The 24,121-nt window shown below is 39.2% G+C and overlaps 6 protein-coding genes across 7 annotated transcripts; 3 read left to right on the forward strand and 3 right to left on the reverse strand.

Annotated features, from left to right (window-relative positions):
* The first annotated feature begins 60 nt into the window (after window positions 1-60).
* Window positions 61-1,682, forward strand: LOC105211694 (actin-like protein 6B). The gene is made up of 2 exons (XM_011183273.3): window positions 61-435; window positions 501-1,682. Exons 1-2 carry the CDS (start codon window positions 234-236, stop codon window positions 1,577-1,579), a joined length of 1,281 nt encoding a protein of 426 aa, XP_011181575.2. The 5' UTR covers window positions 61-233; the 3' UTR covers window positions 1,580-1,682.
* A 43-nt stretch (window positions 1,683-1,725) lies between these two features.
* On the reverse strand, window positions 1,726-3,005 carry LOC105211695 (S-methyl-5'-thioadenosine phosphorylase). Its single transcript, XM_011183274.3, has 2 exons — window positions 2,777-3,005; window positions 1,726-2,712 (listed from the first exon to the last, which is right to left on the reverse strand). The coding sequence occupies exons 1-2, from the start codon at window positions 2,855-2,857 to the stop codon at window positions 1,897-1,899; spliced, it is 897 nt and encodes a 298-aa protein (XP_011181576.2). The 5' UTR covers window positions 2,858-3,005; the 3' UTR covers window positions 1,726-1,896.
* Window positions 3,006-3,106: 101 nt separating this feature from the next.
* LOC105211696 (S-methyl-5'-thioadenosine phosphorylase) lies at window positions 3,107-4,675 on the reverse strand. The gene is made up of 3 exons (XM_011183276.3): window positions 4,458-4,675; window positions 3,610-4,389; window positions 3,107-3,544 (listed from the first exon to the last, which is right to left on the reverse strand). The coding sequence occupies exons 1-3, from the start codon at window positions 4,506-4,508 to the stop codon at window positions 3,506-3,508; spliced, it is 870 nt and encodes a 289-aa protein (XP_011181578.3). The 5' UTR covers window positions 4,509-4,675; the 3' UTR covers window positions 3,107-3,505.
* A 386-nt stretch (window positions 4,676-5,061) lies between these two features.
* Window positions 5,062-7,651, forward strand: LOC105211697 (protein wech-like). The gene is made up of 4 exons (XM_011183277.3): window positions 5,062-5,344; window positions 5,412-6,970; window positions 7,054-7,206; window positions 7,357-7,651. Exons 1-4 carry the CDS (start codon window positions 5,143-5,145, stop codon window positions 7,522-7,524), a joined length of 2,082 nt encoding a protein of 693 aa, XP_011181579.2. The 5' UTR covers window positions 5,062-5,142; the 3' UTR covers window positions 7,525-7,651.
* LOC105211698 (elongator complex protein 2) lies at window positions 7,583-10,638 on the reverse strand. The gene is made up of 6 exons (XM_011183280.3): window positions 10,359-10,638; window positions 9,492-10,293; window positions 8,861-9,430; window positions 8,493-8,799; window positions 7,946-8,431; window positions 7,583-7,875 (listed from the first exon to the last, which is right to left on the reverse strand). Exons 1-6 carry the CDS (start codon window positions 10,506-10,508, stop codon window positions 7,704-7,706), a joined length of 2,487 nt encoding a protein of 828 aa, XP_011181582.2. The 5' UTR covers window positions 10,509-10,638; the 3' UTR covers window positions 7,583-7,703.
* A 297-nt stretch (window positions 10,639-10,935) lies between these two features.
* LOC105211699 (condensin complex subunit 3) lies at window positions 10,936-18,059 on the forward strand. Of its 2 annotated transcripts, none has more exons than XM_029039865.2 (14): window positions 10,936-11,285; window positions 11,354-11,530; window positions 11,592-12,208; window positions 12,287-12,487; window positions 12,552-12,789; window positions 12,856-13,149; window positions 13,214-13,345; window positions 13,406-13,602; window positions 13,668-13,960; window positions 14,028-14,407; window positions 14,471-14,581; window positions 14,640-15,602; window positions 15,672-15,842; window positions 16,337-18,059. In XM_029039865.2, the coding sequence occupies exons 1-14, from the start codon at window positions 11,079-11,081 to the stop codon at window positions 17,741-17,743; spliced, it is 5,388 nt and encodes a 1,795-aa protein (XP_028895698.2). In that variant the 5' UTR covers window positions 10,936-11,078; the 3' UTR covers window positions 17,744-18,059. The 2 variants fall into 2 exon arrangements, with proteins under 2 accessions (XP_028895698.2, XP_011181583.2); XM_011183281.3 differs by having other exon boundaries at window positions 15,675-15,842.
* The last annotated feature ends 6,062 nt before the right edge of the window (window positions 18,060-24,121 follow it).

A 24,121-nucleotide genomic window follows, 5' to 3' on the forward strand; every position in this document is an offset into this window, starting at 1 on the left:
AGCATTATTTTATTAAGTTTTTCTTTTTAGAATCACATTTATTGACACATTGGTATGGCAACAACATATAACTCAAAACTTGGCAGCACTTACTATTGTGAAATGTCAGAAATCCAACTGTCATAAACAACGAGACGCCAAACGATTGCAAAGTTAATAAACGCCGGATTTTAGTTAAAATATTGTTTATTTAGAGTGGAAAAGGTTACTAAATAACCTAGCAAGTTAGAGAAATGAGCGCCGGAAATATGTTGTATGGTGGAGATGAAATCGGAGCGCTTGTATTTGATCCGGGCCATCACTCTTTGCGCGTGGGTTATGCACAAGAGGATACCCCTAAAGCAGAGATTCCCTCTGTAGTAGGGGTGGCTCCATCAGCACCGGACACAAATATGGATTTGGAAACAAAAACTGACAACAATATAACACAAAATAGTAATTATAAAAAATGCACTGAAACTTTCTAAATTAAATTATTTATTAATTATTTTTGCCTGCAGATGCAGATACACGCAAATATTATGTCGATACCACATACGTAAATGTGCCGCGTACTCAAATGGAGATACAAACTTATATGAAAGATGGCATGATCGACAATTGGGATTTGTTTGAAAAAGTAATTGACTACACGTATGCCAAAGTCATACAATCAGAACCTGAATACCATCCTGTACTATTTTCTGAGGCATCTTGGAATGTGCGTAACAACCGTGAAAAACTGACAGAACTCATGTTCGAAAAGTATAATGTGCCCGCTTTTTATTTGGTAAAGAACGCAGTGTTAGCGGCATTTTCGAGTGGTCGTGCAACCGCTTTGGTGGTAGACAGTGGCGCAACACACACATCTGCGGTGCCTGTGCACGAAGGTTACGTACTATCGCAGGCGGTTGTGAAATCTCCACTCGGTGGTGATTACTTGTCTATGCAGTGCCGCCAACATCTCGAAAAACAGGGTGTAGATTTATCTCCGGCATATAAAATTGCCTCGAAAGATGTTGTTAAAGAACGAGATAATGCCCGCTTCACTTTGCGTAAATTGCCCGAGAACTTGACACAGTCATGGCAAAATTATATGCTCAAATCTTTATTACAAGATTTTCAAATGAACATATTACAAGTATTAGAGAATCCTTATGATGAAAGAGTGGCCGCGCAAATACCCAGTGTGCATTACGAATTCCCCAATGGTTATCATCAAGAGTTTGGTTCAGAACGTTTTAAATTGGCGGAAAGTTTATTTGACCATGCCATGCTCGGTGCAGGACAATTGGCCTCTACAAGTGTGGGTATGTGTGACGCAGATGTGCGTTTATCACTCTTCGGTTCAGTTGTAGTGACGGGCGGTAACACACTTTTGCAAGGATTCCCCGAGCGTCTAAATCGCGACTTACAGCTACGTGCTCCTTCCAACACGCGTTTGAAAATGATTTCGGCTAACGGTAGTGTCGAACGACGTTTTGGCGCTTGGATCGGTGGGTCGATTTTGGCCAGTATTGGCACATTCCAGCAAATGTGGATATCATCGCAAGAGTACGAAGAGTCAGGCAAAGGACAGGTGGAGCGAAAATGTCCCTAAACAGTTTGTGTGTGTATGAATTAGATATTGACTTACCTATGTACTAATTTAAATTCGAAGATTAATAATTACGATATAATTTAATATACATACATACTTACAATTTCATATTTTTTAATTTTTATGCGGTGATAATTGAACATAAATTTGTTTGCTCTGTTTGGTTGCTTTATTTTTTTCTCAGTATATATATAAGTTAGTTTACTTTGTAATTTTGGGGGCCATAAATTTCATGCGGATTTTTCTTAATACAATTTTATATATGTATGTTGTTGGTACTTTTTGGTTATCACTAAATTATATAAATAGTCTAACGGTTACTTTAAAGCCTGGTTATTATTCTTAACCAAATCTTTAGCTTTCTGTATTTCCTCTGACCAGTTCTGTTGCGAAATCATTTTCACTGCTTCTTTCATTATATTCTTTACCTTATCGACGTTTGCTGCGAAAGTGTCCACCACTTGTTTTACACTGACAGCTTCATGTCCTTCCCGCCAACTATCGTAATCGGTAGCGATTGCTACACCGGCATATAGAAGTGCCGCCTCTTTAGCCAGCACCACCTCGGGCACAATAGTCATGTTAATTAAATCGCCACCCCACATTCCGAACATTTTACTTTCGGCCTTCGATGAGTAACGTGGCCCCTCGATGCATACGACTGTTCCACGTTCATGTGGGTTGTAATTTAGTTTTTTTGCTGCGGCTAATAAGATTTTCCGTGTGGGCTCATTAAACAAAGGAGACATGGGTAAATGGCATACGCCAGGGGGACTTCCAGGCTGGCCATCAGTAAATGTTTCAACACGTTGCGTTGTACGATCGATGATGTCATCGGGTATGACTAAATCACCTCGTTGGAAGTCCTCTCGCAGCGAACCACAAGCCGAAGACACGAGTACATGCGTACAGCCCTCTTCTTTGAGTGCCCAAATATTCGCACGATATGGAACATTGGTTGGCATTATATTGTGCTTCCTGCCGTGTCGTGCCAGCAGCACACATTGAACACCACCAATTGTACCTTCAATAAGCACATCAGCGGGGGCGCCATAAGGAGTGGAAACGGTTTTTTCCTTACGTCCTTCTAATATATCCGGATCATCTAAGCCGCTGCCGCCAATTATGCCAATCTAAACACATGAATTCAATATTTAATTATCTCTTGTTTTTGTTAATTATTTGCTTTCATCTTACTTTGACCATGCAACCGCAGCATCCTGCCTCTGCAGGCGCTTGTTTCGGTGCAGGTTTCGCTTCCCTCTCGCAGCACGCCATGTTGATTTAGTTGTCTTGTTTAGGTAAGTGAAATGACTTCTGTGCGCTTAACAGAATTCCAGAATAATATTATATAATTTTTATACCGTGACTTTAAAATTTTGTAAATTTCAACACAAAAGTTTGTAAAGCAAATAATTACAACGACATATTTTCAACCAGAATATACGATTACAGAGAAACAAGTGGAATATCAAGAGGTGTACAAATGGAGTATAGAACCATTCCATTAAATAAGTATGCCAAACATTTGTTATTAAATTAACTGATTTTCACTTTATTGTAAAATATTTCAAATGCGATACGCGAGACGACCACAGTTACAAATATGGAAGAGTAAATGCTGTTACATAATTTAGCCACAACATATTGTGGTATAGTAAAATATAATAAAATGCAATTATTTTATAATTATGCTGTGCATTCCGTGTTTCGGTTTTGCTGTGTTTTTCTTTGCTTTTTATGAGTTGTCCCTTGCTCAGCTTGTCTTTTCGTGGCTGGAGCTAAGTCATACAGTATTGAAATAGAATGTAATTTAGGCAGAAAATCCATTTTGTTGTTTGTATCGTTTAATTTTGAGCCGGATATTAGGGGACGTCGGCGTTGTATGATTTCACTAGTAACTTCATGGCTTAATCGTAAAAAGCGTCACATTGCACCAGACATTGTGTTCTTGCAAACACATTCCTATGTAAAAATCAATTAAAATGTTATAAATAAATATGTCTTAGATAACACAATATAAGTGGTACCTTGGCATCTAAAATGTCTTCGGTCCAATCTTCTTTGGCTATATTCTGCACAGCTTTCATTAGTATGTGCTTTACTTTGACAACATTTGCGGCGAAAGTCTTTAGCACATCTTGCACATTTACACCCTCGCAACCCATGCGCCAACAATCGTAATCAGTTGCAATAGCAATGGAACCATATAAAAGTCCCGCCTCTTTGGCCAGCACAACTTCGGGGCATGTCGTCATATTAATAAGATCACCACCCCATTGACGGAACATATTACTTTCAGAACGTGAAGAGAAACGTGGTCCTTCAATTGTTACAATCGTTGCTTTATCATGCACATTGTAATCCAACTCTTTGGCAGTGGCAACAAGCAGCGAGCGCACGCGTTCACTGAACGATGGGAACATACTTAAATGACAAACACCACGCGGACTTTCCGCACCGCCATCGTAAAATGTTTGTGCGCGTTTTGTGGTGCGATCAATGAAATCATTTGGTACCACCAAATCACCAGGCTTGATGTCTTCACGCAGCGAACCGCATGCTGTTGATACAATCAAATGTGTGCAACCGACTTGACGCATGGCCCAGATGTTGGCACGATAATTTACATTAGTTGGCATAATGTTGTGTTTCCGGCCATGACGTGCCAATAATACGCACTTCACACCTCCAATCTCACCCTCGATCAAAACATCTGAAGGATTGCCGAATGGAGTTTTGACTTCGGTTTCCTTACGGTTTTCTAAAATATCGGGATCATCAAGACCGCTACCACCAATTATACCAATCTAGACAAAAAATTATATTTTATTATAAAGAAATATGAATCATTAACTAAACTATAAAACCAAATTACCTTAACGGGTATTGGTTCCAAGTTTGTGTCCTTGCACTTAATGTGTATCATTATGGTGACTTCCTCAAATAGTGTTACCCACAGAAACCGAAACGAGAAAGAGTCTGCTGAAAATTTAGTTCAATGAATACATATGAATATACTTTTATTCTATATACACATGTCGCAATTGATGCGGTTAAGGTCAGCAACAAGATAAGCCTACAGATAGAAAACAAAATTGTTGTTGTGAAGGGTTGCGTAAAGAATACCAACAAAAGTTTGACAACCAGAGGCGCATCCCAAGAAATTTGCAAACATTATAATTAAACATTTTTAACATAATGTTTGCGAATTGCCAAAAGATATCAAATCAATTGATACACATAAACAAACAAAAAGCACCTAAATAAAATTATTCTCTCCTTGGAAATTAAAAAAAAATTCTATGAGTTGAATTTTCTAATCGGTAAATTGTATGTATCGATTACTGATTCAATGACTTACATCTTTATGGAGACTGTCAAATTTAACTTTCATCTTTTAAAAAAAATTTGCAACGGCCATAAAGTGAACGATTATAAAATTCGTTACACCAGAAATTGAAATCAAGTCAATACAATTAATTTGTTCATAAATAATTATTTATTACTGTAATTGACAATTGTTGTATGTGTTATTGGTGGGGTTCCGTTATTTGTCCATAATGCAGTGCTCGGTTTTTAATTGCTCCAACCAAACGAATAACCGAAAATATCAATTCTTTCCCTTTCCAAAAGAAACAAAATTAAGAAATAAATGGTTAAATTTTTGCCATAAAGGTAATGAAATAAATTTAAAATTAGCGATAGTCTGTTCGAAGCATTTTAAACCAAAACAGTTTTTAAAGAATAATAAAGGGGAAATTGGTAAGTTATACTTTAAAACTTCACATTATTTCGTAAATTTCTAATTTTTTTTGAAACTTCTATATAGTTGATTTAAAACCGCATGAGGTGCCGTCAATAACCACTTCAGAAAAATCGCGCAACAATAAAATGTCTGGAAGCAAAGTTAGTGATTCAACAATGACGCCAAATATAGGCAATACTTCGCGGTACACGCAGAGATGTAGGGTACACAATGAAATCTTACTGTATATTTGTGAAGATTGCAGAGCGTTACTTTGTGAGCATTGCTTACCTGAAAACCATGCCGCACACAATTGTTTTGAAATTGACAATTTCCTAAACCAAAGGAAAGATTTAATTTATCACCTCACACAATGTGGTAATTTGGCTTCGAGATGTTTCGAAAATATTGGTTTTGAAGAAGTGGAATGTAGCCGAAATATTGATGACAACTGCAATATGTTGGCACAAAGCATACGGAATACTTTTCGGCCGCTTATAGCGGCTTTGGAGCAAAGAGAACATAATCTTTTAGAGATTGTAAATAAAATGCATAGAAATCGAATGGACGTTATGTATGAGCAAATGTCTACATTGAGGGCATCATATACGGGTTTAATCAATTCTACTAATAAATTACATAGGCTTTTTGGTAATGGGCCCCGTTTAGAAAATTTCTACATTGTTACGCAAGTATTAGAGGCACAGCGACAAGTGGATAGGTTTGCTCAATTATATGAGGGAAAACATTATAAAGACGAATTTTATAAGTTTTATCCACCTCAATTTTCGAGTAACGTTTTGAGGAATATAGAAACCCTAGGATCCATTGAACTTGATGGCCAAAATGACCTTACTAACATATTCAACATTCCAAATGGTGTGCAAGATGTTAACTCACAAAATACATTCTTTACCACATTTCAAGCAAATCTTAATAACGAAGTTGAACCAAATGCGGAAACAGATACAACTAACATATTTGAAACTCAACAAAATGAAAATAGTACAAACATTGGTATTGGACAAGCAGTACCTGGATTCGAAATGGTCAAAGTTTTACGTTCAGATTTACCGACATTGACTTTTGCACCCAAAGGGACTGATGATGGTCACCTTGGACGTCCTTGGGGAGTTTGTGTAAATAAAGTAGGACAATTTTTAATTACTGATAGACGTAACCATAATGTACAGATTTTCGGTGCAAAAGGACAATTTATGTATAAGTTTGGGCAAAAAGGGAGCAGTAATGGCCAGTTTAATGCGCCTGCCGGAATCTGTGTGGACAAAAGTGGTCGAATTATTATTGCAGATAAAAATAACCATCGTATACAAGTATTCACATCAGGTGGAAAATATCTGCTATCATTTGGTAGTTTGGGCTCAGAATGTGGAAATTTCAAATTCCCATTTGATGTTTCTGTGAACTCAAATTTACAAATTGCTGTTACGGACTCGGCAAATCATCGCATACAACAATTCGAGCATAATGGACGTTTCATCCGTGAAATACCGCTAGGTATTTGCAAGTTCAGTGGTTACGAAATAACACCGCGTGGCATATGTTATACACCCAAGGGGAACCTAATTGTAACAGATTATGCAAATCACTGCTTGCATCTTATTGATCCTGCGAAGGAAAAGGTATATATATAATATATATATATATATATATATATATATATATATATATTAATCAATGTATTATTAATGTTAATGAGTTACAGATTATAAGAACTAAAGGCAATCGTGGATTTGGAACTTTACAATTTTCATGTCCCTCTGGTGTGTGTTGTGACGATGATGGCACAATAGTTGTTGCAGATTGCCATAACCGCCGCATCTGTGTTTTCAGTTCTACATTAGAGAGTTTATGGAACGTAAGTAGAACAAAAGTAATTTAAGATTATGTCTATAAAAAGTAGTCATGGAAACTTACGGCTAATAATTCGAATCAAATAAATAATTATAATTTAATTGAAATCTTATCCAATTCATACGTTATTTATTCAAATTTATATTTATTTTAGCTTGACATACGTCCATCTGTGAATTGTTTAAAAAATACTTATTGTGACGAAACTGATCGTACTTGCGACGTTGCGCTGACGAAGGAGGGTCGTATAGTTTTTGTAACGGAAATGTTGCCTGCAAATGAAGCTACATATACAACAAAAAGATTTGTTCATGTTTATTAAATTTAGTGTTTTAAAATTAAACTTTTATACCCTTCCAATTATTTTCCTTACAATGAAGTCTATGTTAAAATAAGTGTTTATTTAAAGTGAATTGATTTTATCAATAAAAAAATATGTGTATGTACAATTGTTTTGTTTATTACTTTTGATATTCATGCATCCACAGATATTTATTGCATTCACGTTTTTTTGTGCTCAAATGTATGTGGGCACTTAAATATTCTAACGAAATGGTCGTCACCGCAACTAGCAAGAAGAAAATGGTCAGCACTACTATTATTCGCTTCACGTAATGGCTGGAATTGCACTCGCTTCACAGCAGAGTCATGCGCTTTCTCAAAAATAACTTTGCTGTAAACCGAAATATATGTAAATATTAAATAAAAAAAATGGGTTAAATGATATATCAGGGTAAACTTACGTGTCGCTTAGAGCGTTCAATTGTTTTCCAACTTCTTCAAACTGTTGCAGCAAAATATCACCATTCGAAAAACCTAAGGCAAGCTGATACACTCCAGTCCTTACTAGTTTTGGTGCGAGTGCAAGTGCAGTCACTGGGTTTGAGTGAGTTTCCTTGAGGCACACGGCCCATTCATTATTTTCAATTTGCGTCCATACGCCGAGCACTGCATCTCGACCACCAGTCAGAAAATATTTGCCATCATGCGACCAATCACATGTCCAAATTATACGACTATGCACCGACATTTTAGCAGCCGATTTTTGTTTCAAACGATAAGTGTATTGATTATTCGTGGTGGTTGAATCTTCAACACGTTCGAAAAGTGCCCAGGTGCGATCGCGTGAGACAGAGAGCAAGAGCCGGCCATTTGGTGAAAATCGCATTTGGGTTACTGTGAGTTTATGCGCCGGGAGTTTTTGAATTTGCTTCCACGTATTGGTGTCCCTGCAAAGTGATTTGGATTAGGTATTTTATACACAAATCTAATCAAGAAATGTCGTCTCACCAAAGTATTATTTGCGCATGCTCCTCGTTTGTGGCGCGACATGCCGAAGCCAAAACTTTGCCGTCTGGTGAAGCGGCCAGTGCATAAATTTCGAAGCCATGACCGTAAAGCTTTTGCATTTCTGGCCAAAGCGTATTTTGCATGAGTGTCTCTTCTTGTGGCGGTGAGTCCAGTGTGACCGGTATGAAATAATTTTCAGGGTATTCATCTTTAATGTGCTTCTCTTTGGAAACCGAATCAATGTCAGCACTGTATACGGCCTTATTTGATAGACCCAGTGAAGGTACAGAGGCACCTTTTGGTAAAGCTGTGCAAAATATTTATAATTAGTTGCTTGGATATTGAAATTGAATTACAAGAAAACATACTTTCCAATAAGGCATCGCCCTCAGCATCATCTTGAGCACCGGTTATGCGTCGGAAGTTTTCAATGAAATTCGCAGATCCCTGGAATGTGCGTACAATTTTCTCTTCTGCACCACTCGCAAACTTGTAGCGTGAGAGTATTGCAATTGTCTGCATATCATATCCATGCACTTGCGGACGTGCTAATTCATGCCAAGTTATCATATCATCGCTCTGATCATTGGCACGTCGCCATGGTGCATGTATGCGTGTAGTCTGATCAGCGGACACGCTCACTAAAAATTCACCATTTGGTGCCCAAGCCAAATCGCGTACTTCGTCGAAATGTCCACCTATTATGACACCGGGTGACCAAAGATTTTCATTATCCGCCATTTGATGCCAAATATGGAAACCACCCTGATAACTGTGTCCAAATATGGATTTGCCGTCACTGGAGAATTTTCCGCCATAAAATCCCAAAGAATTACCGCCGACCTCGCCAACACGCACCTGTTCCATCCATACACCATCTTCACTAGGTGCCCAAATGATAATTGACTTATCAATTGAAACGGATAGCAAACGTAGACCTTAAATACAAATTTCTTTTATCGGATTTTAATATTTCTTGATGCAGTTATGTGCGCTTACCATGTTCCTTTGATCGGTGCCAGTTCACGCCATACACCCAACCTTCGTGTCCGTAAAGCACCGATTCCAAGCTAATCGCACACCAATTGCTTTCACTTAAATGTATAATTTTCTCCTCTACACGTATTTCAATGGATTCTTCTTCCATTATATTACAAATATCTACTCTATTTTCAAGTGCCTGCTCCTGCGTGCGTTTCGAAATACGCCACAGTCGTATGAAATTGTCTTGAGCCGCACTTGCTAATAAAATGTCGTCGCCATCTTCGATAACATCAAGTGCACGCACCCAGTCCTCATGACCGGTCATGTGATGCACCATACGAAATGGTTTTGCATCCTCCTCAGTGCTATTGGATTTCAGCGGCTTGTCTTGCGCCCATAGATATATGTTGCCCTTATCATTTCCAAAAGCCAAAAGAAATTGTTCGCTTTTTGGCATACGAAATAGACTGAGACCAAGCGTGTAACTATTGGTGTTGCTTATTTTTTGCACTAGTTCTATGTTTGAGTTGTTGAAGCTCCACAATGTTACAGTCTGCTCAGCAGCTGTGGCAATTAACCAATTATTGTGTGGCAAATAAAGACTTGTAATGTCTGTGACTGGGCCATCGTGTATAAGTGGTTCAAAACGCACAACATCGGATGTTTTATCAAAGTGCCAAATGCAAGCTTTACAATCATCAGCTCCTGATATGAAGTATGACTCTGGTTCGCCGGACGGCAACCGTAACCAATGTACTGCATTAACACGAGCTTCATGTCCTTTATAAGTAGCAATGTGTTTGGCGGAGCCGTTATACTTTTTGGAAGAAAAATTGTTATTATTTTTACCCACGTTTAAACAAATTTAAAAAATTTACTTACATTTGGATCAACGACTGCTACGGAAAAGTGTGCGCCGAAAACAATCAACCCATTGTCGCCCCAGTCAGCGCAATGGGGAGTTGGATTGCAAGCAGCTGATGCATAAACTGTATAGTCAGAATTATTTATTTTAAGTGAGGTGTCACTCATTTTCACAATTAGTATTTTTAAATATTAAATTGTAAAAAACACAATAATTTTGAAATTATGTTAATGTTATGTCGGCACGTTTTAACATTCCACGCTAATTCCAATTCAATCTATCGCTATTTTTGTTTTGATTTGAATTCAGTGCTGGAAAATACGATTTTTTTACTTTAAAAATATATTTAAAAATATATATGGCTATTGAGTTTTTAAAAATTACATAAAAACTTTTAAAAATTAATACTTCTGTTTTATAAATATATTATTTTTTGTATTAATATATTATTATCTTGTCAGTATTGATAATATATTCTAATTTTTATTTGTCTGAACCGGTTACTCAAAATTCTAATGTGAAATGCAACCCTTCCATATTTATAATATTCGCTGAAAGTGTGGCAACATTGAAAAAAGGGACGCTGCTTGGGAAAATTTTAACGGAACGTTTGACAAGATAAGTTATTGAAATCGTGTAGTAAGCGTTAGCATTTTTTTCTTATTTGTAGAGTTTGTGTCAAATTATAAAAAAATAAATAATTGTTAACGCAAACCCACATCACAAGGTGTTAAAAGATGGGTCGAAAACGAAAAATACCAATTGCAGATGAAGAAAAAGAAAATACAGTTGCTGCAAGTCGTCAGCGGGGTGGTGCTGTAAGTGCTACAGCCAGCAATTCGATGATGTTGCACGGCCCCATGTACACAATAATGTCCAATGTGCAATTAAATGAAACTAGCCACAAAAAATATGTTAAGGAATTGAAGCAACTGTACGCCAAGGTGTGTAAACAACAAAACGCGTTGTGGTATTTACTATTTTTCATTATGTGCTTATATTTTTTGGGTAGATGGATCATGATGCATTCATGTTTACGTTCATCAAAATGATAAAAACTGCAATGGTGGCCGATGAGGGTAATGAGTACGCAGAAACGACATTATTATTTTGTTCTAAATTTGTAAGTTCATATGATGGGGAAGATACACATCCTGTGTTGATTGATATGTGCAAGTGGCTGCTTACGGTAAGTGTTAAAAATTATAGCTTTACAGCTATGGATACAATTTACTTATTTTTCTCGATAGACCATTTCGCGCAATCCACACATACGTTTTCGCATTTGTCAATTTGTGAACATGATACTTAAAGCGCTTGGTCAAGAAGCCGCACTAGATGATGCAATATGCGATCGTATATTAGAATATATGCTGCATCGTTTACATGATACTTCGCCGAATGTGCGTGTGCAAGCAATATTGGCAATGCAACGTTTGCAAGTACCAGACAATCCGGACGATCCAGTGCTGCGTGCTTATCAGTTTCACCTTTGCTCTGATCCATCCTCACGTGTGCGACAAGCTGTAATAACATGTATGGGACGCAACTATCATACTATACCTTATATACTGGATCGATTGTGGGACATTGACGAGAAAGTGCGTCGACATACATATTTACACATGAGTAGTTACCCGGTGCGTTCATATAAGGTGTCACAGCGTTTGACCTTACTACAGCAGGGACTTAACGATCGTTCCGAAGCTGTACGCAAAGTGGTAGTCACAATAATGTTACAACAGTGGATAGAATCTTACCAAAAAGATCTTATTGCTCTAATAGCGGCTTTAAAATTAGATTCTAGTGAGAGTGAAATTGATCGTTTTCGTAAAGTGACAAAGCAGACACTGAAGGAGTTATTTAAGTGAGTATTTTTGTTTTTTAATATTTAATTAATAAAAATAATTTAATAAAAAAAAATATTTCTATATATACTTTTAAGGCGTCAGAAAAAAAACGACTTGATTGCCTGTGTGCCATTAGATGAAGATGGTGAAATGCATCGTTTGGTGCCATACGAAAAACTATCCATGGAAATTGCTTTGTATTGGCAATCTTTGACCGAGTTTTTGCAAACGGAATTGGCCGAAGAGCACGATTTAATTGTGCCCGAATTGAGCACATTCTGTACTTATGTGGAGAAGTAAGTCGCAATGACTTTTAAAAATATTAATTATGTACTTAATATTTACATCTACGCTTTACAGCTTCTGCCATTTACAAAAAGCGGACATGGACAAATTTGAGCTAATGGAATTTCAATACAAACTGCTCTCGCTCACTGAAATGCTCTACACATTCGATTTGGGTGATGAAATTGGCCGTGGTAATCTACAGAAACTTTTGGCGTATCTTTTGAAAACATTCCGTCTGGATGAGAAGGTGATCGAGATGATCGTACGCTGCACCGAAAATCTAATAACTGATCAAAATGCGCGTATACAGGTGAGCAGCATGCTAAACTAACCTCATTTCACTTGTCAAATGAATATAAATCTTTATTATATATAGTTTATTGTGGAAATCGTGCAAGATATATGCGGTTTAAATAACAAGCAAAATGATCTATTGCACGATCGCACGTTAATCACTGAACTATTAGCGACTTCCTCAAATGCCGATCTAAATTTGAAATTATCATCGCTAAAAGTGAAAATTCTCGATTTGGAAGAACAAGAAATGAATTTCGTAAAGCAAAAAGATTATATGCGTGCACAACAAATAACTGAAGAGAAGCTCACTGCTACTGAAGAATATGCAAACTTATTGCAACCACTTTTGGAGAATCATCCCAATGCTGATGCGGTAAGTTTATTATCACGTATTAGTGCCTGAATATGAAGTTCCAAATTTTACGTATTATTTTCAGTTAAATCGCCCGTTACAACTGCGTAAAACATTGAAACCCGAGTGCATATTGAAGAGTTTACAAATTGCCTTCCACATGGTCGTTTCACCCAAAGTGCGTTCACTCAATCCGAGCATTTTGAAATTGTATAATGTGAGTATTTCAAGTTGTTGAGTTGTTGTAGCAAAACTTGTATTAACTGTACTTTTATAGGATTTCATATGTCGCCATCTTGCTTCGAATCAAATAGCCATACGTGATTGGGCGCTGAAATGCGGTACAGCCTGCAGTATGCTGTACGAGGTGTTGGCCAAGGATGTATTCGAGGAGTTGTATTCACAATTTTTCAAAAATCACAATATTCGCATATGGGAGACGTCAATAACGTGTATTTTTGAACTGCTGGACAGGTATATTTTCGCATCAAACGATCCATACGCTTAATTAATAATTAATATATATTTTTTTAATTTAGATACGGTTTGGATAATTTCGCCAAACAAGAGGACCAAAATAAAACGAAGAAAAGTGGCCGCCAGCTATACAACACATTAGAATTTCTGGATAGCGAAGATGATTCGAATGTGCTGAGCGCCGGTCAGGGTGTGGATGTCATCTATATGATGTCACACTTTCTCGACACTTGCGATGACACATGCATCGTTAGTGCCATCATTGTTGGCTTCTGTCGCCTCATATTACGTGGCTACATCAAGTCTAGCGATATCATTGAAAAATTGCTGCTGCGTTATTTTAATCCAAGCACCGGTAGGTTAACGAGTTTTTAATTTTTTTTATACATATAATTCTCAACATATTTATTATATCTCAACAGATGCAAATATTAACCAAATCTTGGGCGTTTTTCTCGAAAATCTTATTCAATGCAAGCGGCATGGTTTGCTACAGCCTTGTCTGCTGCCAATGTTGACCACTGTATTAAGTGCCCCTTATGAGAATCCGCTGCACGAGATACGCCCCGAAACTATAACACGTTTCATCATCGACTCCACACGGCAGGAGAGTTCGTCCATAACCGACGGCTGGATACACAATAAAATCGCCGAAACTATATTGCAAGAGATGTTGAACAATTTGACCAACAAAGACTTGTGCAAGCTGCTGGCCAAAGAGCTCATCACGCTCGAGTTGAGTGTCACACAGAATGAACAGCTGAAGCGTGAAATGAAAGAAACCGCCGATAAGTTGATAACGGTGAGGAGTAAAAGATATATATGAAAGGTCCTTCCAAATATAAATTTAAAATACTTCCTTTAGGCTGATCTTGATCCGCGAACAATCAAGCTCATCATAGACTTTAAAGGTCTCGTCGATGGCACGTACAATCCTGCCCACAAGGCGGCAGCAAACGATTCCGAAGGCGAAGAGGTAACGTTTATTAAATTTCACTGCTAACACTTGAAACTAATGCTTCTTGCACTTCTAGGACAGCAATGATGAGACAGTGAACGACAACGACACAGCAATCGGACAGACTGCACGTGGTAAAGCGGCGGCAGTGAGTGAGAAGGTGGATGAGCCAACACGACAACCGCCGCCACAGCCACCACCTGATGGCACAGAAAGTGTTGCTACGCTATCAGAGGACATTGCTGCTGACGCCGCTACTGAGTTGGCGTCACAGCCTGCTACTTCGAGCGAAGAAATGGCGCCTACTGTCTCGGATACGCGCACAGTCGCTGAGCAAGCCGCCGATGGTGGCATAATAACGAAGGATATCTCACCGTCGGCGCGTGTGCCGACAACATATGGACGCGAGAATCGCGTGGGTCACCGTTATCTGCGCAAATCGTTGAATTCAACACGTGGCCAATCGGACAACGAGGCGGCTGATGGACCGCCACGCTCGCCGAAGATACGCATTGAGGCGCGCATAGATTCCGATAAGAAATCTGAGCAACCAGCACGTGAAGAGCACCAAGTGCGCAATACACGTGTGAGACGCAATTTACGTTATGCCGAAAAGAATAACGCAGCGGAGGAGGAAGCCGCAGAGCCGACTAAGGATGCGGCAAAAGGGCGTAATAAGCGACGTGCAAACCTGCCAACACTTAATGTTGACGTCGACGACACTGAATCAAATTCAAAAACAAATAGCGATGCAGCAGTTGGCCAAAGCCAAGCAACGACAACGCGTAGCGCCTCAAGTCCAGCTAAGCGGCAAACGAAGGAGTCCAGCAAACAGCAAACCGTCGAGCAGTCGGCGCCGAAAACCGATAAACCAGAGAAAGCAAAGGAAGTGCAGCAAGAGCCGGCGAAGGCGCAGCCGAAGGAATCAATAAAAACGCGGAGCAAGGAGCAAGAAAAAGCGAAATTACCGCCGCCGGCAACCAGGCTGCTGGCGCGTGCGGCGACACGAAGCGCCGCCAAAAACAACGAAGTCGAAGAGGTAAGTAATGGAATTACAAAAAAAAAAAATGAATTGTATCGCTAACAAATTTCAAAATTTTCTCCACAGCAGCTCAATACATCCGATGTTGTACCGCCTTCACCGCCGGCGGTAATGTCACCGCGCACCATAGTGCGACGTCAACGGCGTGCCGGTGGTGGTGACATATCCGTGGCGAATCTAACGGAAACGCAACGTCGTGCCACACGCAGTCAGTCAAATCAATCGGCGCCGAATCAAGTGAGTACCAGACGACGAGGATTACAACTGTAGTTAGCTCAGCACAGTTACTAACCCAAACTATACGCCCACGCCCAACCAACCGCTTCCACCAGTGTCAACCAACGCCACCACCCATTTAATGCACGTATTTTTTTGCACTTAGTTTGTAGTTTTATTTACATTTTCTCCAATATTGTATAAACCCTGTCTATATATAAAAAATATATATGTATTTGCGTACATTGAATTCACCAATTGAAAATGATGCTACTGATTTGTATGCGTGTGGCGAGGCGGTGTGAGAGGGACGCCGGTTGCCGGTTGTGGTGCGTTGCTTAGTATAACTGTTTTGGTGTTTAGTTTTAAATTTTCGAATTTACTTAGAAGTTCTTAGAATAGACTTTAGTTTTTCCATTTATAAAATATCAAAATATTTTGTAAAGCACATAACTGAGACAACTAACTTCAATAAAGCAAATAATCATTTTAATAAAACAATACAAACATTTTAGGACACTGACACAACTGAAGACGAGGCTGAAGACCGAACTGACACTGTAAACCAACAACCAACTAACACCGAATCCACCAGCGTGACAAAAGCCCTGACGTCAGCACGCGTCAATTTGAAACGAACGTTCTGCTCAACACCAAAGCCGACTGGCGCCGCAACCGCCGACGTGGTGCCTTATTCGCCACGTTTAGAGTCGCCGCTTTTGAAGCGTCTACGTGCTGAAACGCCAGCTAAGAAACAGTTGCGTCCGCGCCGTGGCAACTCCTCGCCACCGCCCAGCGAGCCGTTGAAAGAAAATGCAACAAAGGAGAACAGCACTGAAGTGGTCGGACCAACACGCAGAAGTGAGCGACAACGCTCTACTTCGCTTACAATACCAGAGCCAGAGAAAAACACTGAAGCGACAAGAAAGTCTGCTGGAGCGAAAGCAAGCGCTTCAAGTGATTCGAATTTGACGACAAACGCAAGCTCCGCAACGCGCACCCGTTCCGCGACAAGTGTTGCCGTGTTAACACCCGCGGATACCGCTGCGCAGCGCACACGATCGGCCAAGCGCACGAGCGTTAATGCTGACGCGGATGCAGCTGATAAATCTAGCTCCGCAACCAGCGTGGAAGCTGACGACGCTTCAAAATCCGCTACGCGTAAAGCTGAGGATGCGAGAACCAAATCTGCGCCGCGCGCCAATAGTGAGTCCGCTACGGATGTCACAAACAAAACGCGCACGCGCTCTGCTACTCGCTCGACAGCGGACACAACATCCGTTGTGCGCGCCAAAAAACACGCTGATACTCCCAGCGCAGACGATAAAGACAACAGCGCGCCGAAGGAGAAACGTCGCAAAAGCAACAACAATGAAGATGTGAGTACGCCGTCACCGCAACGCGGCGGCATGATGACACGGCGGCGTTTGTCGATGAGCGGTGGCAATTTGGATGATGCTGGTGGCGACACTAGCGACAATGAGACCGCCAGTGAAGTTACACAACGCAGGCGTTCATTGCGCGATAGAAGCGCCACTGATGCAGCCAAAGAAGCATCCATGGCGCCTCCTACAAGCAAACCTCAGCAACAGGCGAGTAAAATACCAGTACGCGCCTCAAGCAGCAGCATTGTGAAGACGCGACACGCCGCTCGCAACGTCTCCTCATCGCTGGTATTGGCACCGAAAACGGTCGAGTCGAACTCGAGCAGCGGCAGTGGCAGTTCCAGCACGGAAGAGGCTATGAAGACATTGGGCGCGGTGCTATTGCGCAAGCGCGCGCTCACCACCAAAGTGACGCGCATCCACTTGGCGCAGCGCACCAAGGGCAATCCAGTGCCGATGGAGTTGGCGCGTCCGACGCGTCTACGTGCGCCCGCCAGCAATTTGTCAACTTCGAATTTGAGGGCGAAGAAGCTTTAAAAGCGTACCAAGTGGTTGCTTCAAATAATGGATAGTGAAGGCATCTTTACGAAATTATGAAATTACACACTACTACTTACACATACATATATTATATATTTATACACTTTTTTTTTCAAATTCTCGTAGAAAAACTTACCGTTTTTAGCTTATAACCCCGTAGTATAATTTTTACATCTTCTACACTTTCCTTATACCTAGACATATTTAGTTTTTGATTTATTTTTATAAAATTATAAAAGCATGCGCTTAAGTAATATTTAAATTTTAACCAGCATTATCGATTATTATGTATTATAACGCTTTAGCCAATAAAAAATTATTAAATAAATGCATTTGAAAATATAAAAAATGTTTCTTTATTAAATATTTGTAGGTATTATGTCGAAAAAGTTGTCGAAATTCTTTGTAAACTTGTGAGCCCTTCAAGGTCTTTTTTCGTTCTAGTGTACCTACTTATTTCTGATACAGAGATGTTTGTTTAAAGCTTTGTTGAATAGATGGGCGTTGTTTATTGTCTAGTCCGACTGGCATAGTTCTAAAGGTTTTAAAGGCTCTCTGTCGGATATATGTATGTTTAGATCTTTCAATCTGTCTATTCGGAATTTTTATAATTCGGCCCGAACTCCATCTATTCCATATAGTAAATCAGATTTATAGTTTGATCCTAAATGTAGGCAATGTTAAAAAGGATTGCCTACATTCAGGCTTTTCTAAACTTATATAAATCGCAAACTTTCATTTAAATGCTGATTAATGTAATGACAAACGATGGTAATATGTGGTCAATGCACTTCTTGAAATTTTCTGGATACAACAATTAACTAAATACAAACTGACATCACGAGTTGCTTGAACGGAAATCTGGAAAAATCTTCGAAAAATTCGCAGTGTACTTAGTATCTAATCACAATTTTACAAAATTTAATTGAACATAAAAATAATTACGTGTGTGATATGAAGCTAGCAATACATTTACTGATTCGGTCTTGTCAACATACTCAGAAACTACTGATAATTCCTCAAAAACATACAACCGCACTGATTAATTGTCAAATCGTACAAAATGCTGATGAAATTTTCGTTCGAGTCCAATGGCGTGTTGCTTCGTAAGACTACTATAAAATGCCTAAACACATCCGCTGCATTGTATAGTTTGTGAGTGAGTCTTGTTTTAGATACGGTGCAAACATGAAATTCGTCACTTTGTTTTATTTGCTTGTTTTGGCTTTTGTCGCCAATGCCTTCGACTACTACGATGACGATCGGGTACTTGGGCCACCTGTGGGGCCAGTGATTGAAGAAGAAGAGCCGTCCTTGCATCCACCAATAGAGGGCGAAGAGACACATCATTTCCTTTTCGATGCAGCTTTAGATCACATTGAATACGATAGACCCGAATATATACCCGGTAATATACCGAAACCAAAATATCCAGTCAAAAAACAGTAATGCGGTTTGATTGTAATGAAAAAAAGAAAACCGAAAATTCATTTAAATTAATATGTGAAAGTATCAAACTAAGAGCTCGTAATAAAATTCGGTTGGTTTAATAAATATTTTTCTTTTGTGTAATATTTCTTGTTATGAAAACGAATGCAGTTAGTATTTGTTGAGGCTGCGATTCAGGTTTTTATGATCTTACATTGGAAACCTACAACATAGTCATTTACTCAGGGAGTATTTTCTTTAAAACCTCTTCTAACCAATCAGGATTGTCATTACTGCCATTCAACAGCTTTCGGATTTTTGCTTCACAGAAATAAGTTCTCCGTTCTCTATCATGTCTATCTATCTATTATCCTATATTTCATCAGTCCTTGACGTGTTCGGTGAATAAAGTGTTCCTAACCTTGACCTTGTTGAACTATTTTGGAAGAGTTTGTTGGGCTCAGATTTATTTAGAATTTTTAGAGTTCCTATAATTTAGATGGTTCTGGTGCGAGATTAGCATCAAAGGAACCAAATAGTTTCAAATCAAATCTATCCGAGATTGGTTTTTAATAAATTTAGTAAACTGAAATTTACTGTAAATTACAGCTTAAATAACAGTTACAATTTAGTCATTTAGCGCTAGCTGCAATTCATTTCCACCTACCTCCAGAAACACTGTCGGCTATGACAGCTGGTATCAGCTACTTACGCAAAACATACCGTAAACACTTGTTGAATGATTGCCTTCAACCTTTGTGGTTGTAAATAACATTCGTCAATGTCAACTTCGAGGTGGAAAGAAAACAAAAAATCGATGCTCAAATGCTTAATGAAAAGCTAAGAAATCTGTTGTCTTCAACTTACCAAGTTGATATGAACCAACATCGTATTAATTAAAGTTCGTGTTGTACAATAGAAGTGGCAGAGAAGAGTACAGACAGTAATTTAAGCTGATAAGATACGTGTGTATATACGAGGATCTATGAACTAGAAGTCTACAAACGGACTTTTTAATGCGTTTGATTATAGAAAAAACTATCTATATGAGTCCAGATAAAATCCACCACTAAATTAAAGTAATGAACTTGATGATTTCTAAAGAAATTCGCTTCTATTTGTGGCATATAAAAAATATTAGGTCTACAACTTTGCATCTGCCGTTTTCCAATAGATGTCTCTAGGGTCAAGCAGTGGTCGATTAAATAGTTTTATATCGATCTTGGACATTTGTGTCAACATTTACCCAACAAAACATTTGTAGAGATCTGTTTGCATCCCAAACTTATTCTCAACTGAAAATGTCACTTTTTGAGCCGAATTCTCTAGCTTTGACAAAAAGATGGTCGACGAAAAAAAATTAATAATAATAATAATAATTTAATTTGTATCTTATTTGCACTTTAATTAGCTTCATAAACAGGTGTCTTAAGGCACACACACTTTCACAATAGACTACAGAATATAATTCATAATGAATATGCAATTTACCAGGCATTTGTTGGTTCGCTTAATTGCAAATTAATTAGCATACACATATTAAACCGAATTAAGCAAATACACAACATCGGCACAACAGCAAACAATAATTTGGTTACCAAGTATTATACGTACAACGATGCATTCACACACACACACACATAAGTAAGTAAGTAAGTGTGCTTGTAGAGAGCAAAGAGATGATGATTTTGAAGTTTGAGTATATTAAATTACTTAAATGGACCGTATACTATTTGCTCGGTTGTTTGTTATACTAAGGTAATTAATTTTACTTAGTAGTGGTATTGCATAAATTCCAAGTAAAAGAAGTAAGGTAGCGTTAAGTTCGGGTGGCGTCGATTAATAATATTTGTGGAGAAAAAATGCAGCTTTCAGTACTTTTCCAAGTGTCAAATCTAAGACAAGAACCCATTACTGGTGCAGCGCAGAAAGATATGTGAAAAATTTTAAACAAAAAAAATTTCGAAAAATTAAAAGTATTTTTTCGATATTTAAAATCAAACTTCAAAATGTTGAATCCAATTAATTTTGTAAATTTAGTGCTTCTTTTTACGACTGTGAGTGCATTCCTTAGGCTATGCTGGCGTATAAATACATTGTCAAAAAGCTAGCCTTTTTCAAAAAGTAACCAGTTACTCATTTCTACAGTTCTCCATTGTCTTCCTTGACAATTTGGCAACTTTTATTGCCTCAAAGCAATTGCAAGTCCTCTCCAATTTCCACTTTGTTTTCATTGTTTGCTTCGGACAGCTTGTGTATGTATGTATATGTGCATAAATCTGCTAGCGAGTTGCATGTTGCCTGCCACGCAATACAGCAACCAGTGCGTATACGTAACTTTTTGGTAGAACTTGTTTGTGCGTATACTTGTAATTATGAGTGTCCGAAAAATATTTGCATGTATTTCGAATAAGGATTTTTGAATGGACGTGTAAAAAGTTGTAACACATGCACACAAACATGAATTGTTACTAATATTAAGAACAGCTAGTTTCTGACATAAAAAGGCCTAACTAATTTATTGCTACAGGCATTGTTCGTTTTTGTTAAAACTGAAATCAGAAAATAGTTAATGAAACCATATTTTTGAAAAAAAGAAAGTATTTTTGCAGATAACATATTTCTTAGAGACTACTAGAATACTTACTGAAAAGATTTTTAGGACAAATAATAGGTAATCCTCGAGACTTTTCGAAACAAAACATAAGTCACAAAATGATAACGAATAATTGAAGATCATTATATGTAATAGGCTAACCGGAGCATCCTCATGTAGAGACCAAGATGGTAATCTGATAACCGATGTCCAGGGCATACTGGGATTATGGTGGGAACACTTCTCCGACCTGCTGAAAGGCAGTGAAAGTACAACACCAGGAGATGGCGAACCCGATTCCCCAATCGATGACGATGGAATACATGTTCCACCACCCGACCATGAAGAAATTCGAATAGCAATTACCCGCCTGAAGAACAACAAAGCGGCAGGGGCCAATAGATTACCGGCTGAGCTATTCAAATACGGCGGCGAAGAACTGATAAGGTGCATGCATCAGCTTCTTTGGAAAAAATGGTCGAAAGAAAGCATGCCTGACGATTGGAATCTCAGTGTGCTCTGCCCAATCCACAAAAAGGGAGACCCCACAAGCTGCGCCAACTATCGTGGGATAAGCCTCCTTAACATCGCTTATAAGGTTCCATCGAGCGTACTGTGTGAAAGACTAAAGCCCACCGTCAACAAACTGATTGGACCTCATCAGTGTGGCTTTAGACCTGGAAAATCCACCATGGACCAGATATTCACCATGCGCCAAATTTTGGAGAAGACCCGTGAAAATAGGATCGACACACACCACCTTTTTGTCGATTTTAAAGCTGCTTTCGACAGCACGAAAAGGAGTTGCCTTTATGTCGCGATGTCTGAATTTGGTATCCCGGCAAAACCAATACGGCTGTGTAAGTTGACGTTGAGCAACACCAAAAGCTCCGTCATGATTGGGAAGGACCTCTCCGAGCCGTTCGATACCAAACGAGGTTTCAGACAAGGTGACTCACTATCGTGCGACTTCTTTAACCTGATGCTGGAAAAAATTATAAGAGCTGCAGAGCTAAACCGAGAAGGTACAATCTTCTACAAGAGTGTACAGCTCCTGGCGTACGCCGATGATATTGATATCATCGGAAGCAACAACCGCGCCGTTTATTCTGCTTTTTCTCGCATGGATACGGAGGCGAAGCGAATGGATCTGGAGGTGAATGAGAACAAGACGAAATATCTCCTGTCATCAAGCAAACAGTCGGCGCACTCGCGTCTTGGCTCCCACGTCACTGTTAACAGTCATAACTTCGAAGTCGTAGATAATTTCGTATACCTGGGAACCAGTGTCAACAATACCAACAATGTCAGCCTCGAAATCCAGCGCAGAATCACTCTTGCCAACAGGTGCTACTTTGAACTGAGTAGGCAATTGAACAGTAAAGTCCTCTCTCGACGAACCAAAATCAAACTCTACAAGTCACTTATCATTCCCGTCCTGCTTTATGGTGCAGAAGCTTGGACGATGTCAACATCAGATGAGACGACACTAGGAGTTTTCGAGAGGAAAATTTTGCGCAAGATTTATGGTCCTCAGAACATTGACAATGGCGAATACCGCAGACGATGGAACGATGAGCTGTACGAGTTATACGACAACATTGACATAGTTCAACGAATAAAAAGACAGCGGCTACGCTAGTGGCTAGGTCATGTTATCCGAATGGACGAAAACATTCCAGCTCTCAGTGTATACCCGATTATGCCGTACCCGCTGGAGGGACCAGGTGGAGAGCGACCTGGTTACACTTGGGATCTCCAACTGGCGCCGAACTGCGAAGGAAAGAGACGAGTGGCGGGTTCTCATCGATTCGGCTATAACCGGCTAAACGGTTCAACGCCAATCACATACATATGTACATCACATATCACTTCACATAAAATATGTAGAAGCTAGACCGCAGTCAACTGTATTTAAAAAATGCATAATACACCTATTTAAATTTCAATGAATATTTTCTAACTGTAAAATTTAACGACCTAAGTTTCAAACAATCAAATTAGTGCGCTGCTGTCAACTTTGCTCAACACTTTGTTGGCGGAAGTGCAGCAAAGTGGCAGCGGAAATGCCATAGTCATAGCATTATAACCACGGAAAGAGCCAGCCGCAACGAGAAAACTATCACAATGAAGCAACTTCATTGTCATTATAACTTAACGCCAACAACAACATCAACAACAGTCCTGTGACCTGCTGCATGCACAGACAATAACTCATTTTATTGATGACACTGCCGCCAAAGCAGCAGCAGCAGCCAGCAGGTGGGTATGCGGTACACGGTCCACCGCCATTGTTGTCGTCTAATTGGATCCGCTGCAAAAATGACTTGAAAATGTTCTAAAACTAGTTA

Source organism: Zeugodacus cucurbitae, chromosome 6 (genome assembly GCF_028554725.1).
Source record: "Zeugodacus cucurbitae isolate PBARC_wt_2022May chromosome 6, idZeuCucr1.2, whole genome shotgun sequence".
Taxonomy (NCBI): Eukaryota; Metazoa; Arthropoda; class Insecta; order Diptera; family Tephritidae; genus Zeugodacus; species Zeugodacus cucurbitae.

Bases quoted from the DNA above. Each gene is read 5' to 3' on its own strand.
- LOC105211694 (XM_011183273.3), top strand. From the start codon at position 234: ATGAGCGCCGGAAATATGTTGTATGGTGGAGATGAAATCGGAGCGCTT. The intron at 436-500 runs GTAATTATAAAA...TTTTGCCTGCAG, and splicing joins CAACAATATAACACAAAATA to ATGCAGATACACGCAAATAT.
- LOC105211695 (XM_011183274.3), bottom strand. From the start codon at position 2,857: ATGGCGTGCTGCGAGAGGGAAGCGAAACCTGCACCGAAACAAGCGCCT. The intron at 2,713-2,776 runs GTAAGATGAAAG...TCATGTGTTTAG, and splicing joins GCTGCGGTTGCATGGTCAAA to ATTGGCATAATTGGCGGCAG.
- LOC105211696 (XM_011183276.3), bottom strand. From the start codon at position 4,508: ATGATACACATTAAGTGCAAGGACACAAACTTGGAACCAATACCCGTT. The intron at 4,390-4,457 runs GTAATTTGGTTT...TTTTTTGTCTAG, and splicing joins TGGAACCAATACCCGTTAAG to ATTGGTATAATTGGTGGTAG. The intron at 3,545-3,609 runs GTACCACTTATA...ATTTTTACATAG, and splicing joins AAGACATTTTAGATGCCAAG to GAATGTGTTTGCAAGAACAC.
- LOC105211697 (XM_011183277.3), top strand. From the start codon at position 5,143: ATGCAGTGCTCGGTTTTTAATTGCTCCAACCAAACGAATAACCGAAAA. The intron at 5,345-5,411 runs GTAAGTTATACT...ACTTCTATATAG, and splicing joins GAATAATAAAGGGGAAATTG to TTGATTTAAAACCGCATGAG. The intron at 7,207-7,356 runs GTAAGTAGAACA...TATTTATTTTAG, and splicing joins CATTAGAGAGTTTATGGAAC to CTTGACATACGTCCATCTGT.
- LOC105211698 (XM_011183280.3), bottom strand. From the start codon at position 10,508: ATGAGTGACACCTCACTTAAAATAAATAATTCTGACTATACAGTTTAT. The intron at 9,431-9,491 runs GTAAGCGCACAT...TTTGTATTTAAG, and splicing joins GCACCGATCAAAGGAACATG to GTCTACGTTTGCTATCCGTT. The intron at 8,432-8,492 runs GTGAGACGACAT...ATCACTTTGCAG, and splicing joins CATGCGCAAATAATACTTTG to GGACACCAATACGTGGAAGC.
- LOC105211699 (XM_029039865.2), top strand. From the start codon at position 11,079: ATGGGTCGAAAACGAAAAATACCAATTGCAGATGAAGAAAAAGAAAAT. The intron at 12,488-12,551 runs GTAAGTCGCAAT...TACGCTTTACAG, and splicing joins TTCTGTACTTATGTGGAGAA to CTTCTGCCATTTACAAAAAG. The intron at 14,582-14,639 runs GTAACGTTTATT...TTGCACTTCTAG, and splicing joins ACGATTCCGAAGGCGAAGAG to GACAGCAATGATGAGACAGT.